The sequence below is a fragment of the Typopeltis vanoorti genome, chromosome 22 (assembly GCF_054136105.1).
Source record: "Typopeltis vanoorti isolate ZY-2024b chromosome 22, IOZ_Tvanoo_1.0, whole genome shotgun sequence".
In the NCBI taxonomy this organism is placed as follows: Eukaryota; Metazoa; Arthropoda; class Arachnida; order Uropygi; family Thelyphonidae; genus Typopeltis; species Typopeltis vanoorti.
In genome coordinates this window covers 82,295,601-82,308,797 of record NC_143570.1, presented here as the reverse complement: position 1 = coordinate 82,308,797, position 13,197 = coordinate 82,295,601, and the positions used below count along the sequence as shown (strand labels likewise).

Sequence of the window (13,197 nt, the reverse complement as noted above, 5' to 3'; positions counted from 1 at the left end):
GTGTTCAGGGTTCACTCATCTGTAGTGGAACTATAATTTAGTGTTTTGACTAATTTCTTTCTTATTCCATATAAATCTGTTCAACTGACTTACCATACCAGCTTTATTAATTCTGTTGTCTATTTTCATATATTTTATTTATCATCTTCACTAGAAATTGTGCCTAAATACTGAAATATTTTACTTATTCAGTATGTTCACTATTCAGGATACAGCTGATGTTTTCAGTATTTCTGCCTATTTGAAGAGCTTTCCTCCTGTCATATGTCTTTGCAGATCAACAAAACTTAAATATAAATTCTTGTTATATTCCCAAGATTTCTCAACTGTCACTTTCCTATTCAGCACTGTGTAAAGTTATCTTTCCATAATCATTCTTTCTCTTACTTGCTATGTTGCAGACAAACTCTTTGGGATTTATTTTGGCATGCTTAGCTAATTTTCTTCCATTCTGATTTAGCCTTCCTTACCATACTAGTTACCCTTCTTGCTTGTTCTTTATATCATGTGCATGCTGATCACTTTGTTTATATTCCTTCCACAATGCTTTCTTTTATTACAGCTCCTGCTTTATATTGTTAGTCATTTACTTAAACCAGGGATTATCTTCCTGACTGTACTCCGATACTGCCTCGCTCAAACAATCCGTGATCACTTCCCATGGTACTGCTCCAAGTTGGTCATAATTGCCAGCTTTGTAATTCTGCATAAACCCTTTCTTGACTGAAATTTCCACATGTTGAACAACCTCCCTTGACAAGACTGCATAGTCACTTTTTCTGATCAGAGGTAGAGTTGCTACTGCAGTTGTAGATGGTTCTTCTGATGCTATTACCAGATCCAACACTCTCACATCCCTGATCTCTTCCATCACATGCTATTTCAGGTAATTATTAGTAACTGAATAAATTCAAATTTTGCTACATGCCCTTTCCTCTTCCTAATCTATATATCACCATAGTTTGAAGTCTCCCATGATAATTGCTTGGTCTGCACTCATTGTACTAATCTGCTGATGCATGTCATCCACATTTTCTTCTAGACCCCCAAGGTCTCTAGCAGCAACCAACAATATATTTTGTCCTATTGGCCTCTATCTCACACCAGACAACCTCAAATGAATGATTTCCATCAGATCAACAAAAACAGAAGTTCTTCAGCAATCATTAATAATACCCCCCCCCCTCTCCAGCCCTATTTCTTCTCTGAAAATATAATATCCATTGCATTCTCTGATCCCAATAATTTCTGGCCAAGTTGAACTGACGAATGCTAAAAACTCCTCTCCTTTATTTATTTCTGATACTTTAGGCATTTATGTACATGCATTTCAACATCCCCTTGGACCCACAGTTACCCTTACATAATGGCATTACCTGCCCATTCAGGTTCAAAACCTGGGAAACTACATCCAGCCCTCCATATCTCTAGTTTCCCTGGTTTGGCACTTCCGAACTCTTACTGAACAACACTTTCTCCAAGCATCTAACCATTTAATTGCAATCCACACTATTTCTCCTGTACAACCTTGGCTCTTCTCAATTCTCTCCTATCATACCGAGGCAGCAGACTCATAATCTTTACTTTCTTACTTCTTCTAACAACTCTTTCATATCTTCTCACCTTTCAAATCATTTGTGCCTGCCAAAACATATAGGATGATCACAATTACTTTATTTAATTGTGATCATGGTATGGAATGAGCTATAGTAGTAGCTCAACACTTAACATGAAGATAAAATGCTTGCTTGGCCAGTGAAATTTGTGTCTACAGAAGGTTTTGGTTAAGGAAAAAGTGACTTGAAAAATTTCAGTTTCAAGTCAGAAACTGAAATTTCTGCAACTGACAGAAAGGAAATGTAGTCTTTCTGGGAGATCTAAATAGCAGAATAGGATATCAATTCCAGGCATTTAGAAATGTTTTGGGAGCATTTGGAGAAAACTGAAATCATAAATTTGAAATGCTGCTAGAGTAATTATTACACGAGCAACTTCATGCAGTCCATAGACACATTGAGGGAGTCACTAAACATTATGTCAAGCACTATCTATACATTCACTTTGAATTCAGTCACTGATAAAGCACTTATAGCAGACTCTCGTAACCCATTCACGACTCAAACAAAATCTAGTCTAGCTCTTCTTTTTCACCATCAGACCTGTTCTGAAAAATTTCCTCTATATCAAATCCTATACAAAGCTTGTAGCAATTATCTCAGTCATTTCACCCCTTTTCTGCAGCCCATAAATCTTTAACCTATTTTCATAAGGTGCATTCTATAAACCTGCCACAATCTTGGTCACTCACTCCTAAATCCCCTCCACCTCCTCATTCCCAAGAAACCTAATGACCTGATTTGTGCACAGTAATGAAGGTGGAGTCTAATCATGTCCTTATAACCTGCTTCTTGATGTTCTTCAATAATCAGTAATTTGATGAGCTGTTTTAGCCACTTTTGCAATATGTCAACTCTCAAATCCCTGGAGTACAGTTCCATCAATATAGTACACAGCTGATAATCTTTTCCTCCCAAAATGCATATTTTGGGGTGAAAAGGAGAACAGCTAAATATTTCCTCTCAGATCATTAATGTACAAATTAAATAGCAGTGACCCAAGTACAGGGCCTTCTTCTGGATACTGCTCTGGTATCTCTCTCCTAACCACCCTCTTATCAGAATTTCATGTAGTATCACAGCATAGACATTACCTTTATCGAACTCACTTTTCACTGTATTATGAAAGGTAAGTTATTGAAGCATGATCTGCCTTTCACAAAGCAATGTTGTCATCTTTTCTAGATTTTATCGTTAACCAACACTTCTCAGATTCTGATTGAGGTAGCAAATTATTAACCAATCTTGGAGCTTCCTTTATGTGATGGACTTATTTTCTCCTCTTTCCACCAATCCAGAACTGAAGCTTAAAACAATGTGAGAAAAGATGCTGTCAATTCCCTAGCATCTGATCCTATAGGTGTATTCACATTCAAGGTTCTGTGATATCCTATGCACTGCCAGTTCATCTGTTTTTGCACCAGTCCTTGTCTATTTAGTTACTCCAATGTCTTCACTGGATGACATCCCCTTGAAAAGTGATTGCTTAGTTGAATAACTATCTAGTCTGCTTTATTTTCACCTCTGCCTCCAAATTATTCTCCCTTTTACTTGCCACATTCCAAAAGAAGTGCAGGGATTCCATTTCAACTCTCCCTTCTTTTCTGAATGTAGTAGGAATGATACTACCTTCAGTAACTGTCAAACATGCTTAGAGACTCAAACACCATCTCCCTTTTTGAGGGTACATCAGTAAAAACTGATGCTGGCTTCCAGTAGTATACAGACCCAAATCTGTCGGTATCAAGTTAACTGCCATGCCTACAGGATAGTTTGAGTAGTAGTATATGGGAAGAACTGGTCAGTCTCTGTATAGATGTCATGTCCAAGAGTCTATCATCTCACATTCTAACTTGAATCATAAATGAAATCTACAAGAAACAGATAGTGTGACTTCAACTGATATAAATTTCCCTTGAAAACCTGTCAGCAAAAATGGCACCTCAAACATGCTAAAACTTTCTCCTACTCTTTGCAAACACCCAAATTAAAGCTACATCAAACACAAGGGTTGGTTCCTGTGTCTTGAGATTTAACATTACCTTCCAGAGAATGTCTCTAATTTAGAATCACCTGCTTTTGGTCTTCTCTAGCTCAAGGTTTCCATTCATCTGCTGTGTATTAATAACTTTCCAAATTCTGAAACCACTGTGACCTCTTTACCTTCATTACTTGAATATATAGAATCTTCCAAGATGACCTTGAATGTCCAAAACTCCATACACCTAGCTTGGATATGATGCAGTTTTTGCCATAACAGTGACCTAACAAATTGTACACAGTCTTATTTTTTTAACCAGTTCTCCTTCCAGATATGCTGCAAAGGTCACCTCTCCATAACTTGGATCACAATCCTATTGCATGTGTGTTTATATTAGTTTACTATCACACCAAATACTCTTCAACTCGTGTCCTTTGGCCCTACATTCACCTTCCAACCCATTATTCATTAAAGGATGTACAAAAGCAGTTGAATTTAAAAAAGAAAATCCAGCTTGCCATGGGGCTTACAATATGAACATCAGCTTCAATCAGCCTATGCTTAATTGTGCAATACAACTTCACAAATGCAATAGGGAATCCTATTCTCTTGCCAAGGTCATTGGGCAAAACTTCTGCTCAATGCTTCCACCTCTGTTTCATCCAGATAGCACACAAAGATATAACAGGCATCACTCCTGCATAAATGATGACTAAGGCAAATCACCTCTTACTGTATGTCTCCCATTGTTTTTTCAGCAAAAAAGACAGTCCTCTGGACCTGATGGGATCTTTTTTGACAGTAGATTTTTGTTTGTACTCAAACAAAAATCTACTGTCAAACCACTAATGTATTGGTATCAATTGAGCTCTCTCCAAAATATGGAGAAAGTTATATCAACCATCAGCTTCACCTACCTCAGTCCTGCAAAGCAAACTGTTTTTCTTTAATCCATCTCCTTCCTTCTGTAATTGAGTAGCCAGCTTTCTCTGTTGTCATTCACCATGTATCATGGTGTATAGCACCTGCTCTTCAAGCTTTGTTACCAATGCAGGAGTGTCTCAGAACTCAATTCTATTAGCTACCCTCAGTCTACTCATCCTTTGCTAATGATACACTCCACTCATCCAACAAATGATGCAGTTCTTAGACATCTGTCTTCAAGATAATTTGCAAACACTGAGCAGGACTGATTGAACTGGCATTACCACCATCCTCTTCTCCTGACATAAGCATATCACATTATTCTTTTCCACTCACCCAGCTACTAACACTCTTCAAATCCACCCATTCTTAGAGTACTGTTCACATGTTTGGGGTGGGGCACCTTAAACCTCCCTGAAAATTCTCAATACTCTCTGGAGGAGAGCAAGTCAGCATCATAAATGATTTTTCTTTTCTATAGGTACTTCCATTGTCACAGGTCCACTTTTTGTTGGGCCTGTGAAAACAAGAGCAACAGCAACCTAACTTTCATCTTCAACCACACTGAACTGGCTCCTTTTATTCTTTCTTCCTCTGGAGCAGCCTTCTTCATAATGTGTTTCTCAACAACTGAACTTCCAACTCATCAAGAAAAGTGATCTATTGACACAGTTCTTCCTTTATCATACACACAACACTGATGTTCTATAGATTCTTTTACCTTTCATGTGGGAGATAAATATTAGGTGATAAAATGATTGTTATTACTTATGTGTATTTCATCTTAATATTATTGGCTCATCACAATACGTGGAGAAATTCTTTTTCTAGCACAGTAGAAATTAGCAATATGAGTACACATTTAAAAAAGAGTTCATTTGTGTTAGAAAGTGAGCATTGCTTAAACTGAATTAGATTATCTTGTTATAGCAATCTTACCCTACTAGGGAAAGTTGTATGAAAAGATTGCAAGCAAGAAAATAGAATAATCATGTGTCTGATTATTCTATTTTCTTGCTAAAAAAAAAAAAAAAATTCACCTTGTGTTGTGATGACCAATAACAATGTTTCAGTGCACTCAATCTTATTACTTCAATAGGAATAAGAGTAGTTAAATTAGATTATATATGCACAAACACCCACACATCAGATGCTTAATTGGCATCTAGGTGAGATTCATTCTTATATAGAATTAAACTTTAATAGGTACTTCTTTCTAGGTAACACTAAATGCCATTCTTTGTTTTTATTTCATTGACCCTGTAATTGGAAGAATCCACATGCTAGGCAAAACCAGACAGATTCCTGTTACATAGCTTGACGTTCTTCTAGGTAAACAAATGCGATTCTCCTGATTATTGGAATGAAACATCCTTCAGGAAAAAGCTCTTCTTGTAGAGCATGTTAGCCCAACTGATTTATTTTTTAATAACCTAACCTAAATAGTGTGTGTGCTGAACTTGTTATTCCAAAAGAGTGTCTGTGGAGCATAAGAAACCTTAGCCACAAAGAATTTATTATCTCTCTAAGTTGGTTTACTTTGTACAGCTGCTGTGTTATGGTCTAAAAATGAAAGCTAAACTACCAATTATAACTAGTAATTCTCTGATATATTGGGTCATCTTTAGAAGAAAGACTTGTAATTATTCTAGTGAAGAGTTTCTAGCATCATCCACAGCACAATGTGAAATTCAAGGGAGTTGTGCGTTTATATCTAGTCACCAGTCCAACTGCAGTACGTATTCACATTGAAGGGGAAAAAAATAATAATCAGCCTGCTGACATAGTTTTTCATATATAAATGGTTCCAAAAACCAGAGTTGATCAGATTCTTTTGACAAAGAATATTTATGAGATTGGTTTTATTTCTTAAAAGTAGGCTGTTGAATATTTTTGGTGTTGAGTAAGTGTAGTGTTTATGCAACTTGAGAATGGCATATTTTATGCTTTGATATCTGCTAAAGAAAACATCTTTTTAGGAATAATAATAAACACCATACTGTGAAAGTATTACCTCTTAAATATTTATTGCAGTACCTCTGTATATTTCTTTCTAGTTAAGATTTGAATTATTTCAGTGCAGTAGGATAGATTACTTCCCCAACATAAAAATATTATTAGAATTCCATGCAAAATTTAGGTAAATTTCTTTAACTGTATCATAAGAATTAATTTTCAGGATAAATTAAATTATATATGAATGGAGAAGTTCATTTTGCATGAAACTTCTCATCTTCCTTTTACGTTAGGCTCGGTGGCCTCTCGCAGTCAAGTAGCTTATGTGCAATGTGGTATTTCTTCCTCTCTGTTTGAAGAAAAAAAAAAAAAATAAAACAGTGTCCTATAACAGATCTTCGTGAAATGCTAAATTACTATCTATCTATATGTTCATTGGGCATCCACAGATGCCATATGGTCACTCCGATGCACCACACCATGTAGTCCTGTTTGCTTTTCTGGAGGCCTCAACTCTCTAAAGATCAGTCACTTCACACCCCATCCATCTCATTGATGGTCTACCCTTCCTCTTTTTCCAAGAACTTTACCTTCTATTACTGTTCTGAGAAGTCCCCCTTCCAGTCTGTCCACAATATTTTAATTTTCTTCTGTCAATATCCTTAAGAAGCCTTAAAGTTCTAACACCCATTCATTTGTACACCTTTCAGTATATGATGTTCTCAATAGCTTTCTGTAACACCACCTTACAAAAGCAGACTTCTTTAGATTCCAAGTCTCACATCAATAAGTCACTGTTGGAAAAACAACTGCATCCAAAATCCTCAATTTTGTTCCCATGGAGATAGATCCATCCTTCCAGATTTTAGGCAAGTCTCTGACTGTTGTTTTAGCCGTTCCTAACCTCCTTCTGATCAGCAATTCTTCACATTAATAATGGAGCTCAGGTATACTCAAACTTGCTAACTTCCTCAAGAGCTTCCCTGTTTGTATTTCCTTTGAGAACCATAATCTTTGTCTTACTAGGATTGAGTTGAAGTTTTCTGTAATTACTGATCTTGTGAACTTTGTTAAGAATTAGTCCTAGTTCCTCCATGTCATTACAAAGGAGTACTGTATCATCAGCATACCTCGGATTACTGATCGATCTACCCCTATCCTAATTCCTGTCTTGAGCTCATCTAATGCTTCACGAATGATGTCCTCTGCATATATACTAAACATCCTTGTCTAGCTCCTTTTCCAACTTGAAGCCAATCAGTTAATCCAACACAGTTCTTACTGTGGCTTCTTGCTCCCTGTACAAGTTGGCTATCAACCTGTAGTGTGTTGAAGAAAATCCATTCTTTAAATTACTTCTTACAGTTTCACATGCTCAATTGTCAAAAACTTTAGAGTAGTCCAAGAAGCACATTATGAGAGGGAGTCTGAATTCTTTATATTTTTCTGTGATCTGATCTCTGGTGCCCTTACCTTTCCTAAAACCTGCTTGTTCCTTGGGCATCTCTTCTGCAATCCTATTTAGCATGCATGAGATATTAAACTAATAGTTGTAGTTCTTGCATGTCATTATATCACCTATCTTATATAGTGGTATGAAAACAACTTCTTCCAGTCTCCAATATCCTTGTAATCAATCTATGAAACACTCTTATTCCTCCACCCCCTGTGGCCTTATTGCTGTTAAGTTGCTCTTTCAGCTTCATGCCGAAGTGGAAGAGGTTCCAAATGAAAATTTTCCTGGTGAGAGGGTGCCACATTTTCTTTATCCACTCTGAAGTTACAGTTCCTCACAGCATTCTTTCCAACTCTTCTATTAGTAATGCTCCATTCCTGTTGATTACATTCAATTTGGATTTAAACTTGTGCTTTAAGTCACAAACAAAAAAAAACATCCTTATCATTATGCCTCCTCATCTGGAATCTTTTCAAAAACCACTATAACTGTTTTACAGTTTTGCTTAAAAGTTAGTACAAAGTACTGCTGTCTTAAATAGGAATCAAGCATTTGACTATTGCTTCCCTTAATAAAATTTCATAGGATGCTGTGTCAAAGGCTTTAGCAGTTCAGGATTTACACAAAAGTGAGTTTTGTGCTTCTTTCTCTGAAAAAAGTTTTGATTTTTTTTGGGGGGGAGATGAATATAGGAAGTAGAATAGTCAAACTGCTTATCAAAATTTAAACAAGGAGTCTTTTTTCATCCCTAAGAATTCTGATGTATATTTTTTTTATTAATCTGTAGCCTGTTAGATTTCTTTCTCTCACTCTGTAAAATCATGAAAGTATAACAAATTATTATATTTCAGAAAATGTGCAAAGAAGAGGTCACTCCATCACACCTTGGTTCCAGCTGATATTAGACACTTTCCTGTTTAAATGGTGGGAAAACCTGCATAATCTTGAACCATTGAAAGACCATCATACAATTCATCATCTTGGAAGTTAGATCAGAGGTTGTGAAATATGTATTTCTGCTTCATAGATTATTAACAATAAAGTTAAAATATATTTTTGGTTTAAGACCACACTGAATGGCATTTATATATGTACTTCAAAAAAAAAAAAAAAAATCATCTGCTGTATTGTTCAAAACAGGCTATGGGAGAAATTTTATGTAAACAAATCTCATCTAGTGCCTCACCTCCTCTCCCCCCCAAAAAAAAGCTTTCTTTTCCCTCCAGTGTCAAACATATTTCATTTACTTTTAAGCATCAGTCCTCTAAATTTGAAGTCCTATTTAGGATACTATAAAAATGTGTAGCAGAAAATTGTGATAAATGTCTACCACTTTTCCTTTTGAGCAAATGAAGAAATATTAATTATTCTTTTATTTGAACTTTGTAATATCTGTCAAATCACATCTGCTTGCTATCCCTATCACGTAAACAGAAAACATTTTGGCTTATTCGTGTTTGAATGGCAAAAAAATGAAATAAGCATTTAATATGCCATCTGTCTATAATGAACCATATATAAAGCAAGAATTAGTGCATTTTTGTGGGAAGCTTCTATACAGTCAAAGCTCAAATGGTTTCACTCTCAAAAAGAGAAATGTCAATTTCATCTTACTTGAGTTATTTTTGTAAATTTCATAAATGAAAGTTAATATGTAAAGATCAAACAAAGAATGTTTTCAAATAGGATGTATATATTTTATTCTTCACATAATATATTGAATGTAATATTTTTGTAATAAATAAATCATTGATGACTTTTATTGTTAAAAATAAAAAAAAAATGTTGTGAATTCCTCCATTGAGATACAAGTGGGAGTCTATTCCCTTACTTAGTACAGTTGACTCTCACCCTAGTGAGAGACAACTGTACTAAGTAACAGACTATCAAAAAGGCATAACCACAGTCTGTTCTAAAGAAACATCACGCGAGGTTTTTGTTATAGTGAGAGTCAACTGTATTCCGTTGGCTTAACTTACTATAAGTTCTTGAATGTCTTTAGTGCAATCCTCGTATAATGGTTTGAAAGATTGTTACTTGAGTATTTAGTCTGCTGATCTGTTTTTTTATTTATGGGTCCCAAATTTTTGGATATTTTATCTATTGTACTATATACAAGACAGCTGCTAATTAACTCACTTGGTATATTTTCAAGATTTCACAAAGGAATAATTCTAAAATTTAAGACTAGAGTTATTATTGTTCCCAATTAAAATCAGTCCTATTTAGGATACTATAAAAATTTATGGCATGGCAGAAAATTGTGATAAATACCTACCACTTTTCCTTTTGAGCAATAGTACCAAAATATATATTTTCAGTTTGCCGTACTATCCACATTTTAATTGATTCTTTAGACACTTGAATTTACAAGAGACTGTCTTCTTAGATAGAAATTGATGCATGCCTAGCTTAGCAGAAGAGAGATTTGTAGGTATGACTGTAGTTACTAAGTGGAGAAACTGATAATTTTTTTATTTTTATTGGCTAGCTGGATTGTCATGCCACTTTGAGCCATGACCTGAAATATTGTTGCTTGCTTCCTTTTGAAAATATGAAGGCATTATGTTTTTAATTCTTCTGGTTGGTGGTGATCTCTAGAATAGGCTGTACATAATTTTTAATATTATTACTTTACAGAAGTAAAGATACCGATTAATGAGTCTTTGTTGCAAAGTAGGTCAAGACAAATTACGTTTGTTGTAATTATAAATCACGTTAAAAGTTTGCTTGTACACGATAATCTACACATTTGTATTGTATGGTGATGCAAATGTTAAAAGCATTGGTTTAGCATGTTTATGTGAGCTTATTTCCATAATGAAGTAGAATGTAATGCACTTCTATATGGATAAACAGCTGGGATTGTTGCTAAGCACCTCTAGAAAGTAACCTCTGCAGTTATAAAGGTATTGATTAGGCTCACTTTTTTTTTTAGATTCTTCCTATATGTATTGTGAATATGAAGGTCTTTCATTAGTTATTGATAATATTCAAGACATCTATCATTTTCCTTGTCAAGTGCAACATCACCATTAAGTGAAAGAACCTTATTTGATACATGGATACTTGTATAGCAAGGTTTCATAAGTCTGACTAGATGAAATTTCTACAGCTGGAAACATGGTTTAACCTTGCATTCGGAGAGGAAATCATCAGTAGAACTCCTTCTCTTTTATACCACAAGATAGTAACAGTTGGTACACTCTTGTTCTGAGGGCTTAAATTATTGATATTGGAGATTTCCAAAAGTGCACTTGTCTACAATACAATTTCGGGAATAAAAGTGTGCTAGGCGGTTTATAGTATATATAGATTTATCTATATCATTGCACTTGCTGCTCACTGGTGTCGAAAATGTTTCTTTAACACTAAAGGATAAATAAATTCTGGTTCTTTATTACAATAACTGATATGAAACTGGAACAATCATTCATCTGTTCTTATTAAAAGAAGTGATGTGTACAGCATACTGTAAAATTTTCTCATCTGCTTTTATACCAGTGCATGAAGAATTAGAGTGAAACCTTTGTGACTCTGATTTTTTTTAGCCCAATAATAATTGGACCTGAAATATGGCTAGCAGAAAGCACTATTGGCAAAGTTAACTAATTTGCATTCTCTTCCAAAGGATTGAAGGTGAATGAGGCGATTGCCCTGGACAAAAGTTTTCCCAATATTCTGAAAGAATGTGCAAAGAAATTGACCGGATAACCTTACGTCTATCAAAATTAAATTACTAAGAAGCAGATTATATATTATAGATCCCTTTGTATAAAGAATGACATTGGTTGTTTTGCTAATCTGTTTAGCTTTGCAAATTACCTAAATATCCTAATACATTTCTGCATCTGCTGGATTGATACAAATGCCTTAGTTAACTGGATAGGAGAAATAGTTGCAATATAGACAGAAGAGCCTCACACCATACAACCTCAACACAAGTGAGTGTTGGGTTGTATGGTGTTCATTTGGTAATAAAGGCTAATTTGTTACCAACATTGAAATATTTATTTGCAATGACCATATGGAAAGCAGGGTTAGTTTTCTTGTTATTTCACTCCATTACCAATACAAATTGAATTATTTATGTGAAGTACTGAATTTCTTGTCTTCCATCAAACAAGTGGTCTCCCTGCACTTAACTAGTTTTTCAGGAAAAAAAAACTGCAAAAATTAGATCAACAAAAAAGTAGTTAAGGCCCATTTCATCCCTAATTCCAAAAGGTAAACTCGTTAGCAGATTTATAATCAATACGATGGAATTGAATTCCTCTTTAATATTGGTCATGCCGGCAGTTTATACATTGCTACTTTTTTGATTTTTTCCATACTGTTATCTCAGAATTCTTTGGTAATTAAATAACGAAAGTATATGTCATTTTTAAATGATTTTTTGTTCCTGTTGACATATTAATATCCAACCGACTTTAAATTGAATTTTTTTATTGCGTCCATAAAGTTCAGTAAAGAATCGCATTGTCTGTTTCTGTTCCTTATCGCTCACTGGCAACACTCATCTCCAAGTAAGAACAAAAAGTAGTCGTCCTCACTTCCCAAGTCATTCTTAGAGATGCTGCCTAGTTCTCATGATATTCAAGTACCAGTACATAAAACCGTTCAAGAACTTTCTCTATTACTTTCCTCCCTCCTGCCAGTTGTAATCCTCATAAGGAGCATTCCCTCATCCCAAGTGACCAGATTTGTGTCCTATCAAAGCATTAAATGAGCAATGATTACATTAATTATTGCTCTGCATCAGCAAACATTAAAGATAAATAGGACCAGTGGAGTGCAGAACTGTGACAGACTATGCTTTCTAATCAGCAGCCATCCTCCTGTCTAAAAAACTCATTTTGTATCCTGTCAAACACCTTTGCGAAGTTCAGCAGATCGTTGTAGCCATTTTGCTTATTCGGCTTGGCTGTTAACAGTTTACTCACTTTATATAAACTGACATGATCTACTCTTCACAAAATCATGCTGATATGATAAATCGCCACCTCTGTGTTGGGTCTCCCTTATCCAATGGGAGGAACTTGTTCTTCTCCCTCTGGACCTAACCAGAGCTAACACCCACACAATCTGGTCGAAGATATGCCGAGCATATGGTTGTAACACAACCTAATATCCACTATTCGATATAGTTTGATTCATCCTTTTACTTCATTAGTCTTCTGAAGTTGTGATAATTTCATTATCTGCAATTTCACACATACACCTCTTCTGAATCGAAAAGTCAGCATGGTTACTCTCCACTTAGC

The 13,197-nt window shown here is 35.2% G+C and overlaps 1 protein-coding gene across 2 annotated transcripts in view; it reads left to right on the top strand.

Moving 5' to 3' along the window:
- Idi (Isopentenyl-diphosphate delta isomerase) overlaps positions 1 to 9,720 on the top strand; it is an 81,183-nt gene extending 71,463 nt beyond the window's left edge. For both annotated transcript variants that reach the window (XM_090411858.1, XM_090411859.1), the window contains exon 6: positions 8,785 to 9,720. In XM_090411858.1, the coding sequence (XP_090267984.1) occupies positions 8,785 to 8,924 (140 nt within the window). In that variant the 3' untranslated portion in view covers positions 8,925 to 9,720. The remainder of the gene's footprint in view (positions 1 to 8,784) is intronic.
- Positions 9,721 to 13,197: the final 3,477 nt, after the last annotated feature.